The 19682-nt window shown below is 35.5% G+C and overlaps 2 protein-coding genes across 2 annotated transcripts; one reads left to right on the forward strand and one right to left on the reverse strand.

The window, feature by feature from the left end:
- Positions 1–3808: 3808 nt before the first annotated feature.
- Positions 3809–6422, reverse strand: LOC137392199 (heat shock protein 70 B2-like). Its single transcript, XM_068078846.1, has 2 exons — positions 6261–6422; positions 3809–6053 (listed from the first exon to the last, which is right to left on the reverse strand). Exons 1-2 carry the CDS (start codon positions 6352–6354, stop codon positions 4243–4245), a joined length of 1905 nt encoding a protein of 634 aa, XP_067934947.1. The 5' UTR covers positions 6355–6422; the 3' UTR covers positions 3809–4242.
- Positions 6423–7802: 1380 nt separating this feature from the next.
- On the forward strand, positions 7803–10146 carry LOC137392163 (heat shock protein 70 A1-like). The gene is made up of 2 exons (XM_068078796.1): positions 7803–7985; positions 8138–10146. Exons 1-2 carry the CDS (start codon positions 7892–7894, stop codon positions 9946–9948), a joined length of 1905 nt encoding a protein of 634 aa, XP_067934897.1. The 5' UTR covers positions 7803–7891; the 3' UTR covers positions 9949–10146.
- The last annotated feature ends 9536 nt before the right edge of the window (positions 10147–19682 follow it).

The raw sequence follows: 19682 nt of genomic DNA on the forward strand, positions 1-19682 counted from the left end.
TGATTACTGCATGCAGTATGAAACTTTTAGTCATAAACTGTTGCTAAAATCTTTTTCCGTCTTTGTACTTATACAGGCTCGGTGGACCACTTTGAGCACTATATCAGTGAAGTCTCAACCATTATCTGTATATATATATATATATATATAGTTTTGCTAAATTATCAAAACTATGTCAAATATACACGCATTATTATTGAATGCTGAGGTTGTTGATAAAAAACTACATTTAAAATTTGTATTGTTACTTAAAAGATAAAGTTGTGCGTAAATCTTACAAAACTTCTTTAAAAGATGCAAGTTTTTGTGAGTGAAAATGGTGTTGTGGGGCATAAGATTCGCACCTTATTCGCATAAGCCTGCTCTGTATTGTCAGATTCAGAAACATACATTATTAGTTGCACAAGTGAAGATCACTGTGCTGAAAACTGTTGAACAGTGTCAATATTTTCAACAGTTTTTAATGATGTCATGAATAACATAGAGACCTCTAGTTCTTTGTTTAATCAGCTAGAACCAACTAAAACCTGATATCCTCATAGTTAGTTTCCAACAGAATGAATCACACTAGTTGATCTGATGATACCTGCTGCATATACTGTACAAGGCTGTTTAATTTACATATAGGCTATTACAGTATTATTAGACATTATAAAATCTTGGTGTATATTCGCCATTTACCAATATGAGCCCATTTTTTGAATTCCAGTTTTCTGCTTATTATCTACATCTGTCTGAGCACTTTTCTCTGCATCAGTAGCGAATGAAATATTAATATTTTGGTTGTTAATGTAAACAAAACTCATGCAAAGTAAATGCCCGACATTTCTGAAAATAAGTATTACTAACATACATAATGTGGGGCACTGAAATCACTGTATGGGAATGATAGGTGTACACCATGTTTTAGACAAAATCATGAAAACACTGTGTTCTACTATACTTGATATAAGGATTTTATTCACAAGATGCAGGAGATGTTATCTTTTTTTGCCAAACTCGCTTTTTTAATAGGATAGACTTTTATTTAGTCCGATGATAACAGGAGAGTAGGTAGAATAATCACTATCATATACACATCAATGTTTAAGTCTATTCAGTAAGGTTAGGCAACTCTATACTACCTAACCTAGATTTGTTTAAAGCATTTTTAATAAGATAACGTTTTCATTTGGTCCAATGGTAATAGGATAGATCGAATACCTCTATTACTATTCCAAAGTGTAATAGAGCAAGATAAATATTCATAGAGAGCATCGCTGCTACTCGCCTCTCATGCAAACTTGTTATTATTATGTAGACAGTACTCTACTGTTGAACTTTTAAAATACTGCATTTTATTGGATACTTAGTTGATGCTAACTAATATTCATCAAAAAACACAAGTCACTGGCTGCTCGAGTATAAACGTGTGTGAAGGAAGTCTCTGGATTATATAACTGATGGCAGGGATGTAGACCTACCAGACCACTAAGAAAAGTGCAATTCAAAGATGGTCCAGTCTATTGTCAGTTTTAGTGTAGCCACACTAGATAAATTTATATCAACTGTAATAGAGGGTGACAAAAATCACAGCTCTGCCGAGAAGCAGGATGACATATGAGAGAAAAAACACAACCCCCTTTTTATGCCTGCGTTGTCAAAATTGCTTCAAGTTCAGGTTCTATAGAAAGCTTGAGTGCAATAAAGCATGTGCATTGAAAGTGGTGCATGGTAATTTGAATGCCGTGTGACCTTGTCACCAGAGGTTTTGACTGATATGAGATGTTGGTGAAGCTCTGATAAGCATATTCCAGCTTTGTTTATTAGAATAAAGCCCTAACTCGCTATTCATTCAGATGTTAGTCCACTTGGCTGGGGAGGTCAAACAAATTGCTCTGAAATCACGAGTAGATGCTGCTCTAATAAAATGGCTAACCTATAAACTGGCTCAAATTAAAAGATTTATGCCATTTAGCTAATTCATGAGCTATATCTAGTTGTTACTACATGTACAATTGAAATTGAAAATACTGAAACTATTTTATATATGACATGTTATATATGACAGAGCAGATGTGCTGGTTATTGCTGATCAATGACTATTGGTCAGCAATCACTACTGAACACTATTGGTTTGCTATGCTGAGACAAGCAGTTTGCCTCCACTCAGGTTACCTGCAATAAATATCTTATTTGCTAAATATGAGCTCCCAGTCTAAGACACCCAATGTAGTCAAGATTTAAAGTTGGGTGTGTCAGAGACTCAGGAAAACGTTAAAACCAAATGCAGTGATACTTTCTGATCAGGTGCTGAGGGTATGTGAAACAAGGTTGTTAGAGGCTACTAGCAATGATCAGTTCTTTTGCGTAGAAATTTAATGAAATAAATAATGAGATGCTGTGAAATTTAAAATGGTTTTTGCTAAAAGCTATTAAGACGTATCTGAAGACGCTGATTTGAACAGTCTTCTGCCTCAACGTATCGATGTCAAATGGCTTGTTCTAAATAGCTGGTCAATTAGTCGTTAAAACTAAAAATAAATTAGTCGTTAAATTAAAACCTCTATTTGAATGCCATGGCGCTGTATTTTTCAACCTTTCTCCTATAACAGCGTTTCTGTTAAAGGTGACGTTCAAGTAGAGAGCGTCGTTGTATTCTTCAATTGACTCATCAGGATTTTAAAAAGATAAATTAAATCCTATTATGGGTGGCCTATATTTTGTATTCTCCTCTTGACAGATACACATTGACATCAACCTTAGCATTTTTCAGTACAAGTTAAACAAGGAACTACTTTGATTATAAGATATTACCCTGGTGCTGTTACTGTAAGTATTTCAATGATGTCACTTTCAAAGTTTTAAAGAAAAAACTGTGAAGTTTTGGAATTAAAAAACAGATATAACATTTTTAAGTCTTAAACATGTTTTGAACGTTTCAAAGTTGGAATACTCCATAACAATGACTAGTATTATGCCATAAGGTGTTTCTGAAGAGTATCCTCAACGATCATCAAAACGCTTTAGACTTTTCAGGTCAGATTGTGAACCACTTTATAAGCAAATATGAAAAGACTGGATAGGATTTAAACAATAGTGACTTCGAATCAGAGCGTAGTTCTGATGATTGATATTATACCATGCTACATCGTATTATATTACATTAAATATAAATAATTGTATTAAATATCAGTATATTTAATACCTTATTTAGTATAAGATTGATATAAATTTTTTTGTTTAAAAGTGATCAAAGACTCAGCTTGTGTATTTTTTATTAATCCCGTTGTGTATGTGAATTCAAATCAACTCTTCTGTTCAAGCCAATGAAGCATTATCACCCTGCTAAATGCACCAGTACTATACATATTAGATAATTCAATTATTAAAATTATATTTAGCGTTAACATGAATATATCTTTTATCTCTATAATATGTAGTGTTGCATGTTTTAAAAGGTTTTGATAGATTCTAGAACTTATCATTTATCATTTTGCTATCCCATCTCCGGCAATGTAGCATCTATTAATTATCAAAGCAAACTGTCCTTTTACGGTTGGCTAATCCTTGTAATCAACTGCCCATCAAACCTACTAGAAACTATTTTATCCAATCAGAAAGATGCTTAGGTTTGTAATTTACATAGAAGCATCGACTGCCTTTTATCTTCTTCTGAAATAATGTCTTGGTAACCATCAAAAGCTTGCGGCGGTAAAGACTTTTCTAAAGTGTCTCTACTTTTTGGTACAGAAATGACTTGCAATTGACAAATAATTTACTCGCTACTTTGTGATGCTTTCAAAATAATGTCGCTGTGTTTGTAACAACCTGTTAAAAGAGTTTATTTACAAAGTAGTTTGTTTCACAAAAAATACATCCATATTTCACAACATCATTAATTTGAAGCAAAAAAAGAAATTCATTACTGCTATCTTCCATAAAATATGAAATAAATACTATCAGCAGTTACGATAGAAAAAAACTTGTGATGCTTTCAAAATAATGTCGCTGTGTTTGTAACGACCTGTTAAAAAAGTTTATTTGCAAAGTAATTTGCTTCACAAAAAATACATATATATTTCAAGATATTATTAATTCAAAGCAAAGAATGAAATTCACTATTTATATCTTTCATAAAATATTAAATAAATACTACCAACAGTTACAATAAGAGATATAATAAAATACAAATTATAAAAAATAACATATTAACAATGCATGAAGTATTTGTAGTGCAATACAATTAATGTAATTGTTTAATTAGTCGACCTCTTCGACAGTGGGGCCTTGGGTAGATGTCCCGTAACTTCCAGTAGACTGGCTATTGTCACCAGAAGATGGATGAAGTTTAGCCATAATGGGAGAGCAAGCGTTCTGTAGTTCCTTAAGCTGGTGTTGGTATTCATCTTCCTCCGCTAATTGGTTGTTGTCCATCCAGTCTATCACTTTTTGACATACATCCTTGACCTTGGTCGAGTCTTCTGATGACAGTTTAGACTGATTTTCTTCCGCTGCTTGCTTGTATTGATAAACGGAGCTCTCGAGCTGATTTCTTGCAGAAACACGCTTTCTCTGTTTTTCATCTTCCTCTTTGTATTTCTCAGCATCTGCTAGCATCTTGTCAATGTCCGCCTGACTGAGTCGTCCTCTGTCGTTAGTGATGGTGATTTCCTTCGATTTACCAGAGCTTTTGTCTACTGCTGATACATTGAGAAGGCCATTGGCATCAAGGTTGAAGGTCACCTCTATCTGCGGCACTCCCCTCGGCGCTGGAGGTATTCCGGTCAAGTCAAACGTGCCGAGCTTGTTGTTATTGGCTGTCATAGTTTTTTCTCCTTCAAACACTTGAATGGTGACAGCTGGTTGATTGTCCGCGTAAGTTGAGAAGATCTTGGTTTGTTTCGTTGGAATTCTTGTGTTTCTGTCTATGAGGTTGGTCATTACTCCTCCGGCTGTCTCTACTCCAAGAGACAAAGCAGCAACATCTACCAGAAGGACATCTTTGATCACATCATGTTGATCTCCTGACAAAATGGCTGCCTGAACAGCGGCTCCATACGCTACCGCTTCATCAGGGTTTATCGATCGGTTGAGCGGTTTTCCTTCCATGAAGTCTTGCAGCAACTTTTGTATTTTAGGAATTCTCGTTGAGCCTCCGACGAGAACAATTTCATGAATACCTCCTTTGGACATCTTTGCGTCTCGCAAGGCCTGTTCTACGGGTTCGAGAGTTCCACGAAACAGATCACCGCAAAGCTCTTCAAATCGGGCTCGAGTAATGCTTGTGTAGAAATCGATGCCCTCAAACAGTGAGTCAATCTCGACATTTGCTTGCGCACTGCTCGACAAAGTTCTTTTAGCTCTCTCACAAGCTGTTCTCAGTCTTCTCAAAGCTCTCGCATTTTTTCTCAAATCTCTTTTGTGTTTTCTTTCAAACTCTTTGGCAAAGTGCTCTACAAGACGGTTGTCGAAATCTTCTCCTCCGAGATGAGTGTTTCCGGCAGTGGATCTCACCTCGAACATCGATCCTTCAGCAATGGTTAAAATCGACACATCAAATGTTCCACCTCCCAAATCAAAGATGAGAACATTTTTGTCGGCTTGAAGATTCTTGTCGAGTCCGTAAGCTAAAGCAGCTGCTGTCGGCTCATTGATGATTCTCTTGACATTGAGACCAGCGATTACACCAGCATCTTTAGTTGACTGCCTCTGAGAGTCGTTGAAATAAGCTGGCACAGTAACAACTGCCTCTGTTACCTTCTCTCCTAGGTATGCTTCTGCAGTCTCTTTCATGCTTGTCAGCACCATCGCACTAACTTCCTCAGGGCTTAGAACCTTTTTCTCTCCTTGGTATTCCACTTCTACTTTGGGCTTGCCACCATCATTGACGACTTTGAAAGGCCAGTGTTTCACATCATTCTGTACTGACTCGTCTCCGAATTTTCGTCCGATAAGCCTTTTAGCATCGAACACTGTGTTTGTCGGGTTCATTGCAACTTGGTTTTTAGCTGCATCTCCGATGAGTCTCTCAGAGTCTGTGAAGGCGACATAGCTAGGAGTTGTCCGATTTCCTGTCAATAGACAAAGCAATTCAGTCTACATGCATGGGAGACCAAACCAAATGGTGTGCACAGTTGGCTGCAAAATTAATAGCTAACAGACAGCTTAAAGTCACAGAAAACAAACTAAAACTTAACTATCTTGTTAGTCATCAGTAACATCTGTATCCGTAGTGATTCTATTGATTACTACAGTAAAAGTATGCTGAAAATACTTACCCTGACTGTTAGCTATGATCTCAACTTTTCCATGTTGGAAGACTCCTACACAGGAGTAAGTAGTACCAAGGTCGATGCCAATAGTCTTTCCCATGATGTGCTAACGAGTTTTTGCTGTGTATTGCTTCTCTGTTGAAACTGTTCGTTATGGAACTAATGTCTTGTTATGCCTATTTCAAAGGCCTGCTACTACATGTACATATATATACTGCCTAGTTAGTATTCTGGCAATTACTAGAAACTGAAGGAAATTACTAGAAGCATGTGCTACCTTGTTTATTATTGGTTTGAATAGCCAATGATTGGACGCTGTACGGTTCAGTGGACACAACAAACGCGCAGTGGGCGGAGCCAACTACGTATCTTGAAACTCCCAGAATATTCTTACCCTCCATATCGGACCAGGTATTATAATCAAATCACAATGGAATGAAAGCTGCTATTCTTTAGCTGATAGGAATTGCGTAATGGCAAATAGTCAACCACCGAGATATGAGAATGCTCACCTTTGAAGTTTTCCTGATGCTCTAAAAATATTTGTTTTGAGTTTGATGCTGCCCGAGAGTAATGAAAGCTAACTAATAACCTTAGCTGAAGCTTGACAGTGAAGCAGATGATATTTATGGAGTGTTCTCGGTGGTTTTAATACCCTCTTTTGCTTTCTAAGCTTCATGTTCCTCTGCCATGCTGAGAAACCTTCATTTGTTTTATTAGATGTACTCAACAATTTGTCATTTCATCAGTCCATGCTGCACTTGCAGCCAACCAAGAATTCTATTATGAAAATGAACATTTCTTGCAGAACTAGCTAGAGGCTGAAGAGAGACTTTACTTGGCAAGTTTTCTATCAAATGTGTATCATTTACTCCTGCATCCAATGCTATTACTTTTGCTTGACGGTGAAACAGATAATTTTTATAGAGTGTTCTCGGTGGTTTTAAAATCTTCTTTTGCTTTATAAGTTTCATGAAATGTTTTTATGGGGTTCGGTAAAACTTTCATTTGTTTTATTAAAATATACATGTACTGTAATAAAACTGGTGAAATGATCAATTGTTGAGACCATATTATATACTCAACAATCGGGCATTTCACCAGTCCATGCTGCACTTGCAGCCAACCAAAGACTCTATTTGTCGAATGTGGAATGTTCTAGAAGTACAGCTTCCCTGGTAATTTAGAACATTCTGGAATGATTTCGTTTGTACCTAGTGGCTAATGCTTATAGAGTTTTTCAGTCTTTGGTCTTTGCTGAAAGCCAGACAAACAACTTGTTGATTGCTAAAATTAATTATCAGTCCATCTGTACCAGCTATTGGATTGCATCATTTGTCTGGAATGTTCTTGGTATTTCCAACGAAATCTGTTGGCTCCGCCTAGCTTATGTTTCATTGGATAATTCCATCGATGGCTAGCTAAGTGATTAGAGATAATCAGTGAAGCTCAACAACAATAACAAGCGGATCTAGAACATTCCTCCAGCTACAAATACAACCTAGAATACTCCAGAAGACTAGTGTGCCAAGATATAAATACTAGTGCACTGTTGATGTGGGTTATAACTACAAAAACTTTGCTATAGGCAACACTTAGACTGAGAAGCAACAAGCAAAAGATTCGAATCATTCATCATGGGAAAGGCTATCGGAATAGACCTCGGGACTACATATTCATGTGTTGGAGTCTTTCAACATGGAAAAGTTGAGATCATAGCTAACAGCCAAGGTATAGCTTTAATAAAACTTGTTAAAATACTTTTTCTTTGAAAATATTTCTAGTGAAATGTTTTAAAAAGTTGCTAAATAACACTTATAATAAATGCCTTTCTGCATCGTATGTAAAATATAGCTGTTCAATCTTCTACTTTACATTGACAGGAAATCGGACAACTCCTAGCTATGTCGCCTTCACAGACTCTGAGAGACTCATCGGAGATGCAGCCAAAAACCAAGTTGCAATGAACCCGACAAACACAGTTTTCGACGCTAAAAGGCTCATCGGACGAAAATTTGGAGACGAGTCAATACAAAATGATGTGAAACACTGGCCTTTCAAAGTCGTCAATGATGGTGGCAAGCCCAAAGTAGAAGTGGAATACCAAGGAGAGAAGAAGGTTCTAAGCCCTGAGGAAGTTAGTGCGATGGTGCTGACAAGCATGAAAGAGACTGCAGAAGCATACCTAGGAGAGAAGGTAACAGAGGCAGTTGTTACTGTGCCAGCTTATTTCAACGACTCTCAGAGGCAGTCAACTAAAGATGCAGGTGTAATCGCTGGTCTCAATGTCAAGAGAATCATCAATGAGCCGACAGCAGCTGCTTTAGCTTACGGACTCGACAAGAATCTTCAAGCCGACAAAAATGTTCTCATCTTTGATTTGGGAGGTGGAACATTCGATGTGTCGATTTTAACCATTGCTGAAGGATCGATGTTCGAGGTGAGATCCACTGCTGGAAACACTCACCTCGGAGGAGAAGATTTCGACAACCGTCTGGTAGAGCACTTTGCCAAAGAGTTTGAAAGAAAACACAAAAAAAATTTAAGAAAAAATGCGAGAGCTTTGAGAAGACTGAGAACAGCTTGTGAGAGAGCTAAGAGAACTTTGTCGAGCAGTGCGCAAGCAAATGTCGAGATTGACTCACTGTTTGAGGGCATCGATTTCTACACAAGCATTACTCGAGCTCGATTTGAAGAGCTTTGCGGTGATCTGTTTCGTGGAACTCTCGAGCCCGTAGAACAGGCCTTGCGAGACGCAAAGATGTCCAAAGGAGATATTCACGAAATTGTTCTCGTCGGAGGCTCAACCAGAATTCCTAAAATACAAAAGATACTGCAAGACTTCATGGGAGGAAAACCCCTCAACCGGTCGATAAACCCTGATGAAGCGGTAGCGTATGGAGCTGCTGTTCAGGCAGCCATTTTGTCAGGAGATCAACATGATGTGATTAAAGATGTCCTTCTGGTAGATGTGGCTGCGTTGTCTCTGGGAATAGAAACGGCCGGAGGAGTAATGACCAACCTCATAGACAGAAACACAAGGATTCCAACCAAACAAACCAAGATCTTCACAACTTATGCTGACAATCAACCAGCTGTCACCATTCAAGTGTTTGAAGGAGAAAGAGCAATGACAGCCAATAACAACAAGCTCGGCACATTTGATTTGACCGGAATACCTCCAGCGCCGAGGGGAGTGCCGCAGATAGAGGTGACCTTCAATCTTGATGCGAACGGCCTCCTCAATGTGTCAGCAGTAGACAAAAGCTCTGGTAAATCGAAGGAAATCACCATCACCAACGACAGAGGACGGCTCAGTCAGGCGGACATTGACAAGATGCTAGCAGATGCTGAGAAATACAAAGAGGAAGATGAAAAACAGAAAAAACGTGTCGCTGCAAGAAATCAGCTCGAGGGCTCCGTTTACCAATACAAGCAAGCAGCGGAAGAAAATCAGTCTAAACTGTCATCAGAAGACTCAACGAAGGTCAAGGATGTATGTCAAAAAGTGATAGACTGGATGGATATCAACCAATTAGCGGAGGAAGATGAATACCAACACCAGCTTAAAGAACTGCAGAACACTTGCTCTCCCATTATGGCTAAACTTCATCAATCTTCTGGTGACAACAGCCAGTCTACCGGAAATTACGGGACATCTACCCAAGGCCCCACCGTCGAAGAGGTTGACTAATTAAACAATTACATTAATTGTATAGCACTACAAATATTTCATGCCTTGTTAATATGTTTTTTTTATAATTCGTCTTTTTCTATTGTAACTGCTGATAGTATTTATTTCATATTTTATGGAAGATAGCAATAATGAATTTCCTTTTTTGCTTCAAATAGAATTAATGATGTTGTGAAATATAGACGTAATTTCTGTGAACCAATTTCTTTTGTAAATAAACTTTTCTAACAGGTTGTTACAAACACAGCGACATTATTTTGAAAACATCAAAAAGTAGCGAGTAAATTATTTGTCAATTGCAAGTCATTTCTGTACCAAAAAGTAGAGACACTTTAGAAAAAAAGTATTTGCCACCGCAAGCTTTTGGTGATTACCAAGACATTATTTCAGAAGATAAAAGGCAGTTGATGCTTCTAGTAAATTACAAACCTAAGCATCCTCTTGATTGGATAAAATAGTTTCTAGTAGGTTTGATGGGCAGTTGATTACAAGGATTAGCCAGCAGTGAAAGGAAAGTTTGCTTTGATGATTAAAAGATGCTACATTGCCGGAGATGGGATAGCAAAATGATAAATGATAAGTTCTAGAATCTATCAAAACCTTTTAAAACATGCAACACTACATATTATAGAGATAAAAAATATATTCATGTTAATGCTATAAATATAACTTTAATAATTGAATTGTTTAATTTATCATATATGCTATTATTGAGTTTTACAATAAAGCACCGCCGATACAATGAACTCTCTTTGTCAAATAATCTGACTTTGAACAAGCTAAAATAGACATGATAGTAATAGCTATAAATAAGTTAAAATGGCAAGTTGGCAGTCTAAATATGTTTGGTACTGATGCATTTAGCAGTATAATAATGCTTCATTGGCTTGAGCAGAAGATTTGATTTGAATTCACATACACAAAGAGATTAATAGAAATACACAGGTTGAGTCTTTGATCACTTTTAAATCAAAACAAATGTATACGTATTAATAATATAATACTAATTAATGTAATAAATATACTAAAATTAATTACAATTATTTAATATGTATATTTAATATAATGTACGCTAATATAATGTAGCACGATATAATATATACTAACATATTATGCTGTAATATAATATGCTATCATAAAGTATGGCATAATATGATACAAAATGATATTAAAAATATAAAAAATTGTATGACATCACCTAATATAGCATAAAATAATACAATTTAGGAAAATATATAGTATAATATATCATAATATACAGCAGTACAGTATACTATCATATAGTTTTGCTACGTGGATACCCAATGTTGCAAGGGTAATAAAAAGGTTTTAGCACAGAAAATTCATTTTTATTTAGCATACAACATTTACCATTCTAACTTTCCGATGAAAATATTTATTTGTATATTTGACTACTATTATATTTGGTCAGTGTTTTGAGCTGGCTGACATATGCTTGTGTCAATTCTACACTACCAGGAGGTAGACAAATGGCGCGCTATTCATTTTGTAGGGTGGCTGGTTTCTCAGTAGGAGGAGTAGGATACATGGGCCTCCAAAAGTGAGAATAATTTGTTATCTGAATATATTCTGCCGAAAGTGCCAAAAAAACTTCCTATTTCATGTTGCCATGAGTTTAAGCATTTTGCTACAATACTAAAATGGCATTAAACTCCTGCACAAAAACATTTGATGAAAATTGAGTTTTAAATCTGTGGTACATGTATCCTTTCAAAGAGGATACATGAGCTGGTTCAGAGGATACATAGTCCGCTGCCCTAGGATATTTGAATATTCAGGATATTCTTATCATCTACTACTTCTTTGACAGCACTTCTCATCACATGCTCAGGTACTGCTTTTCTGTCTGTTCTCTTTTTGTAAAATTAGTGCATGATTATCTGGAATAATAAAAAAATAGGATAGATGGACCACCTTCCTAATCTTCCAGGTATATAGCTGCATTCATGCAGGATACTTGGACCGCCTGGTTCACCTATCCTACCATGGCATGGCCCATGTATCCTTAGTCAAAGCATTAGTAATTTGATAATTTTTGGATTAAAAAGTTTTAAATGTTTGTCAAAATGCATTGATTGGCTCATTAAATGTTCAACTTTGATATAAAATTAAAATCCATAACATATTATTAATAATTACAAAACCCCAACCAGCATTGACTTACTAGAAATAGTCAAAATTTGCAAACATAAGGCACCTCACCTGTAGCTCTTGGTATGAATGTTAAAAAATGTTAAAAATGATAATTGAGGGCTCTTTGTTGATTGGCTAAAAAGATTATGGCAGTAGAAAACATTCACAGATAACACAGCTCCCACAATAAGGGGTGGCCTATATATTCTCTGTGACAATCTATCCTACTCCTCCTCTAGGCATATCAACCTCCGAAACTTTGTATTACATTAACTACAAATGTTGTTTTCCAATTAGAGTTTTGTTAAAAAAATCTTTGAAAAAAATGGTCAGTCGATAAATTACTATTAATAAAACAGTTTGAACAATGAAATTAAAAAATATATAACTATTTACTTAACAATAACAAATCAAAGACTGTAATTATAATATCTACTCAACAAAAGAGGGAGATTGAAAATTAATTAAGTGATAATAACAGTGATACGAAAATTAGCAATGTTTAAACATAAAACAATATATTCAAATTATGTTTACAAAAAACATAACTCTGAAATGATATTAATGATAAAACGAATTGCATTTTATAAATGTTATAATTATTTAACGAATATAAGAGAGTGAGAAATAACTGATAATTATAACCTTACGCAATGGTACAATAACTGTTTGTTTTAAAATGTAATTGATTAAATCATGAACATGTGGCATTCAAAAGAAAAAAATATGTGAGATAATACATAAAACAAATACTGTAATGAGCTTTTGTGATGAACTTGAGTAATGAACTCAAATTCATCAGTTGAGAGAAGGAACTTGCCTATGTTAATGTAATATATTCATTTTAAATTACAAATAGACAATATTTATACAAATAACAATGCTTTAAACAACATTGATTAAGGATAGTTAGTTATAAAGAAAACTAGCCTTAATTAAAATAAATAAAGAAATAACGTAAAACTGTAAATAACAAAAAAAAGTGAAGATTTGTTAGTAGTCAATGATCGTGGCACACAAGCAAAGAATGTTAGGAAAAAAATTTCCACTTTACAGAAATCTCACTCACAGAGTCAGGATGCGAAGCCACGCATACTAACCATCAAGCCCAACAGCTAATGAAAGATTTTGGAATGATTTTGGTTATAATTGTTAGGCGCCATAATCTCTCATGCAGTCATGTTCTTCAAGCTTGCTAGTAGTAACCACTAGTAATTTCAAATGTGCATATTTAATCCGGTGTAATGAGTATAACCACAATTATTCTACTGTATAGCAATGTAGCTGCTTGGTGTAGTGGATAGCACGCCTGTTTGCCAAGCGGATGCTTTTGAGTTCAAATATAAAGCAAAGCGAACTTTTGTTCCTAGATTTTAATTACCATAACTGTACACATGAACGGCAGGTGACAAATGCTGGCTGAGCTTTGCTAAAATGTATCGTTATAGAATAATGCATAATATAACATGTAGCAAAAATGAATTATGCAAAGCTTTAAGCAGCATTGATTAAGGATAGCTAGTTAAAAGAAAATTTGTCTTAATTTAAATAAATAAAGAAATAACGTAAAACTGTAAATAACAAAAAGAGGTGAAGTTTTGTTAGTAGCCGATGATTGCGGCTACTAACTACTAGCTACTACTACAAGCAAAAGGTGTTACGAAGAAAGAAACTCCACCCATGGACCATGATGCAAAGCCAAGCATATTAAAAAATAAGCTATACAGCCACTTGTAGAAATTTCGGAATAATTTCAGTGCAGGGGGTAAAGAGGGAGTAAAAATTGTTCAAAAGTCAGAGTCGTAGCGCACACTCTGTCTGTATGTATGCTTTTGCTTGTCATGCATATAGATATATATATATATATTTATTAATTAAATATATATCTCATTGCCACTTAACACACGGTGTTGTTATTTGACTGTCTTGTGGACTGTCAGGGAACAGCGAGTTTCCTTTACAATATGTCTATAAAATTATGGTACCAGTATTTTATATCTCGTAAAGGAACCATGCAATAGTTTTTGATGCAGCAGCAACTAAAATAAATGACTAGAGATTATAAAATATTTTTCAAGTAAATGATCATTAACATAAGTAGCTCTATTAAGAATTGTTCAAAACAAACAAAAAATTAATTTTTATTGTAATTAATTATCTGTTTCCAAAATGGTGTTTAAGGCAGTTAATATGTAAGCAGTTGACTTGTAGAAGGTTTGGAATATTGATCGTAATTTAGATTTTGTGGTGTCGTTATCATACCAGGTAAGCCATCTTGAAAAGTTGCAATTGCGTCATTAGACACAACCATGTCATAATAATTAGCAGGTATAGTTGCAGTATTTGCAGGGTATGCTGTCGCTGTGGTGATATAATACTGCCATTACCATTCTCATCAATTAGTGAAGTTGCTCATCATGACATCATTAAACTCAGTAATTGCTTTCATAGAATCAGCAAATAGTTTGGATTATTATTCTATTGCTTGCAATATGCGATTATTAGAATTACTGTAAAACCTTTATTTAAACACCACCTTTATTTGAATGCTACCCCTAATAGAACGTCAATGTAAAAGAAAAGTTGAAAAATACAGCACCATCCTTTAATTGAAGGCCACCTCTATGCGTCCGCCACTTTGACATTCTTTGATCTTTAGGAACCCATAACAGAAAGTGATCAGTAGAAAAGTGTCCGCCTAATAAAACTAATATTCACTCGGTTACATCAATAAGAGTTAACTGTTTTCGTTGTTGCTGTAGTGGTTGCCATGGTTTAAGTGACGGTGTACCTGAGAAGATCGATCATCAATCATCAGAACTACACTCTGATTCGAAGTCACTATGGTCTAAATCCTATCCAGCCTTTTCATATTTGTTTATAAAGTGGTTCACAATCTGACCTGAAAAGTTTAAAGCGTTTTGATGATCGTTGAGGATACTCTTCAGAAACACCTTATGGCATAATACCAGTCATTGTTATGGAGTATTCCAACTTTGAAACATTAAAAACATTTCAAAGTTGGAATTTTTTTTAATTCCAAAACTTCACAGTTTTTTCTTTAAAACTTTGAAAGTGACATCATTGAAATACTTACAGTAATAGCACTAGGGTAATATCTTATAATCCAAGTAGTTCCTTGTATAACTCGTACTGAAAAATGCTAAGGTTGATGTCAATGCGTATCTGTCAAGAGGAGAATACAAAATTTATCTTAAAGTTTGAATCTAAGTGTTTAAATTTTAAATTTATCTTCTTAAAATCCTGACGAGCTAATTGAAGAAGACAACGACGCTCTCTACTTGAAGGTCACCTCCAAAAAAGTGCTGCTATAGGGGAAAGGTTGAAAAATGCAGCGCCGTAGCGTTCAAATAGAGGTTTTACGGTATATGACTAATTGACCAGCTATTTATAACAAGCCATTTGACATCAATACGTTGAGGCAGAAGACCGTTCAAATCAGTGTACAGATATGTCTTAAGTCTTAATAGCTTTTAGCGAAGACCATTTTAAATTTCACAGCATTTCACTATGTCTTTCGTTAGATTTCTATGCAAAGGAACTGATCATTGCTAGTAGCCTCTATATAACAACCCTGTTTCACATACCCTCAGTACCTGATCAGAAAGTATCACTGCATTTGGTTTTAACGTTTCCTGAGTCTCTGACACACTCAACCTTAAATCTTGACTACATTGGGTGTCTTAGACTGGGAGCTCATATTTAGCAAATAAGATATTCACTCGCGGGTAACCTGAGTGGAGGCATAATGTTTGTCTCAGCATGGCAAACCAATAGTGAGTTGATCATTTGTAAGCAATCACCAGTACATCTGCTCTGTCATATATAACTATATCACGAGTGTCAAAATCCTAAACGCTATCTTTCAATGTCCATCTAGGGATACCATCAAATTTTTTATATTTGAAACCTGTAAGGTACCCAGAACGTATGAAAACAAAAAAATGTCTCGCTCTTTGCACCGTTTCTAGAATTATTTGGCTAGGTCATGTTGTTTAGTGTAATTTTGTTTGTATAATATTACTCATACCGTGTCTACAAGTATGCTCTTTTTGCCTCGTTGGTTATCTACTGCCTGTACTGACTCTAGCTAATCACTTCACCAGTTGTTATTGAGGCTAGATATTGCGATGTTATCATACCTATATTATGTGTGTTCAATTCTAATAAAGTGGTTGCTGGAATAAGACAAGATTTAAACAGGTCAAAACCCCGAAGTACACAACCCAGATTATTGAACTAGTTTCAGTATTTTCGATTCTAATTTTAGTAACAACTAGATATAGCTCATGAATTAGCTAAATGGCATAAATGTTTTAATTTGAGCCAGTTTATAGGTTAGCCATTTTATTAGGGCAACATCTACTCGTGATTTCAGAGCAATTTGTTTGACCTCTCCAGCCAAGTGAGCTAACATCTGAATGAATAGCGAGTTAGGGCTTCATTCTAATAAACAAAGGTGGAATATGCTTATCAGAACTTCACCAACATCTCACATTATCATAACATATCATAACATTGTCACCCAAGGTTAAAACCTTTGGTGACAAGGTCAGGCGGGCATCAAAATTACCATGCACCGCTTTCAATGCACATGTTTTAGTACACTCAAACTTTCTATAGAACCTGATTTTGACAATGCAGGCATAAGAGGAGGGTTGTGTTTTTTCTCTCATATATTATCCAGACTTCCAACACAGCTGTGATTTTTGTCACCCTCTATTACAGTTGATTTAAATTTATCTAGTGTGGCTACACTAAAACTGACAATAGACTGGACCATCTTTGAATTGCACTTTTCTTAGTGGTCTGGTAGGTCTACATCCCTGCCATCAGTTATATAATCCAGAGACTTCCTTCACACACGTTTATGCCCGAGCAACAGGTGACTTGTGGTTTATGATAAATATCAGTTAGCATCAACTAAGTATCCAATATAATGCAGTATTATAAAAGTTCAATAGTAGAGTACTGTCTACATAATAATAGCAAGTTTGCATGAGAGGCGAGTAGCAGCGATGCTCTCTATGAATATTTATCTTGCTCTATTACACTTTGGAATAGTAATAGAGGTATTCGATCTATCCTATTACCATTGGACCAAATGAAAACGTTATCTTATTAAAAATGCTTTAAACAAATCTAGGTTAGGTAGTATAGAGTTGTCTAACCTTACTGAATAGACTTAAACATTGATGTGTATATATGATAGTGATTATTCAAATATCACTATCACTCTCCTGTTATCATCAGACTAAATAAAAATCTATCTTATTAAAAAGTGGGTGTGGCAAAAAAGATAACATCTCCTGCATCTCATGAATAAAATATTAGAACACAGCGTTTTCATGATTTTGTCTAAAACATGGTGTACACCTATCATTTTCATTCAGTGATTTCAGTGCCCCAATTCATGTATGTTAGTATAATACTTATTTTCAAAAATGTCGAGTAATCACTCTGCATGAGTAACGTAACTAAAAATGTAACGTTTGTTTACATTAACAATCAACATATTAATATTTCATTCGCTACTGATGCAAAGAAAAGTGCTCAGACAGATGTAGATAATAAGCAGAAAACTAGAATTCAAAAAATGGGCTAATATTGGTAAATAGTGAATATACACCAAGATTTTATTGTGTCTGATAATACTGTAACAGCCTGTCTTCGCGTACTACAAATGTATGTAATTGCTCTGCAAGTGATATAGTTGGTCAAATATTATTCTGTGCTTGCTATTCCGAAGGCTTTGCATCATCTCACACTTGCTAGCATAAACTGAATTACCGTAAAACTTGTAATTGAACGCCATGGCACTCTATTTTTCAAGCCTTTCTCTTTAGTGTTGATCAATTGTTCATATTGAGTTCGTAGACATATTAGAATATGGCAGGTGAGAAAAGAAGATTTACTGTTCATCAGCTTCAACAAGCCTCATCATGCAATAACTACTCAAACTGCCAGTAGATGGATGTTATGTTCCCTTGTGAAAGCTGATATTCATAACTGCTGCCCGCACTACCAGGTCTGCCTCTATAAGAACAGCAGTTTTGTTTATTGACGTTAACATTGAGCTAAAATAGGTTGGTTGGTCTAACAGCCATACATCTACTGCATTTTATCATAAACCAGTTTCTCACAATCTCTTCTTCGTACACGCATACTCTATTGAGCTGAATCTTATTTTTTCTTTGTACATGAAAATAGAATATTTGTTGCATTCAGTGTGCTATATATGCTATTTAATATAGTCAATTATAAAAAAACTTCTGTTCTTGTTGTAACCTGGACAAAAATTTAATGGTGGTAATTACGCTATGCTCTTACACACTGAAATAAGGACTTGACAGTTGCGTGAGACTTATGAAATAGTTGTAACTTCAAGATTGACTGGAATTATTTAGGAAAGTACATTGTACCCAAATTAGAGCCATTTTGTTCACTGTTTGCTATAAAGTGCATTGCTGTTCAACACCACTTTGAATCAGACACCGACTGAAAACTAGAAGTCATGTGGAGTAAAGAGTATGACAATAAGACTGGCAGAGAGGTAGAGTATGTCTTTCTGGTTAGAATGTTCATTTGCTGATACGTAGGTCGATGTCAAATCATCCGAAAAGGCAGACTACACTTAGGGTCATGTCATAGGCAAACGCAGCATGGATTACCAACACTTAGTGATCCTAAACTGCAGGGTTGTAACAGCTTGCAAAAAACTAGTTATGTCCTTTTTAGAGCAAAAATGCATTAACTCAAAAGAGAGAAAGCAGCTAGACTGGATGAGGAACTGACACCTGTCAGTAACAGGTTCATAGCAATGCGGTTCTTCCTATAAAAGAAGTCTTGCTCAGCCTTCACTAGCTGGCATTATGACAGACCCTGAGTAGGTCAATGAGAAGTTATGCAGAGGTCTGACAGACACTCCCAATAGAGTGACAGCCAATAGCAGATTAATGCTGATTGCTGAATTTAATGCTAAAACTGGCTCAGATGTTGGGAAAAGGAAAAGGTGTACCTGGCAGTTATGGAGTAAAAAAGAGCATCAATCATGATGGGCTTCTATGCCTTTCTACACTAGTACAAGTATGTCTACAACACAGCCACTACATACTCGTAAGTCGTATGTTTTTCTTTTGCCAGAAGCTTTTTGTTTTTTTATAATGAATATAATTTTAGGATGTAAGGTGGTTGCGCATGATTGAAATGACGCAGTATTCATTAACTCTTACTTCATGTCTCAGCATCTTTAGGTCTATGTCTGCATGCTTGGGAATAGCAGGCTGCAGTTTCTTACTAAGGGTTGTCTTCCATCTGAATCGAAATGCTGCGTTTCTATTGGAAACTTTAACCAATTATATGTTACTTCTTCAATTTCCTTTATAACAATATTCCTTTCTTGGCATCTGTTTGTTAGTATGTAAAAACTTCAGACAACTCATTGTAATTTGAAACTAACTTAGTTAAGCTAAGTTAAATTAGTCAACTTCGTTGACAGTAAGAAATATTCTACTCGCTACTTTGTGATGCTTTCAATATAATGGCACTGTGTTTGTAAT

The sequence above is a fragment of the Watersipora subatra genome, chromosome 3 (assembly GCF_963576615.1).
Source record: "Watersipora subatra chromosome 3, tzWatSuba1.1, whole genome shotgun sequence".
NCBI classification, from domain to species: Eukaryota; Metazoa; Bryozoa; class Gymnolaemata; order Cheilostomatida; family Watersiporidae; genus Watersipora; species Watersipora subatra.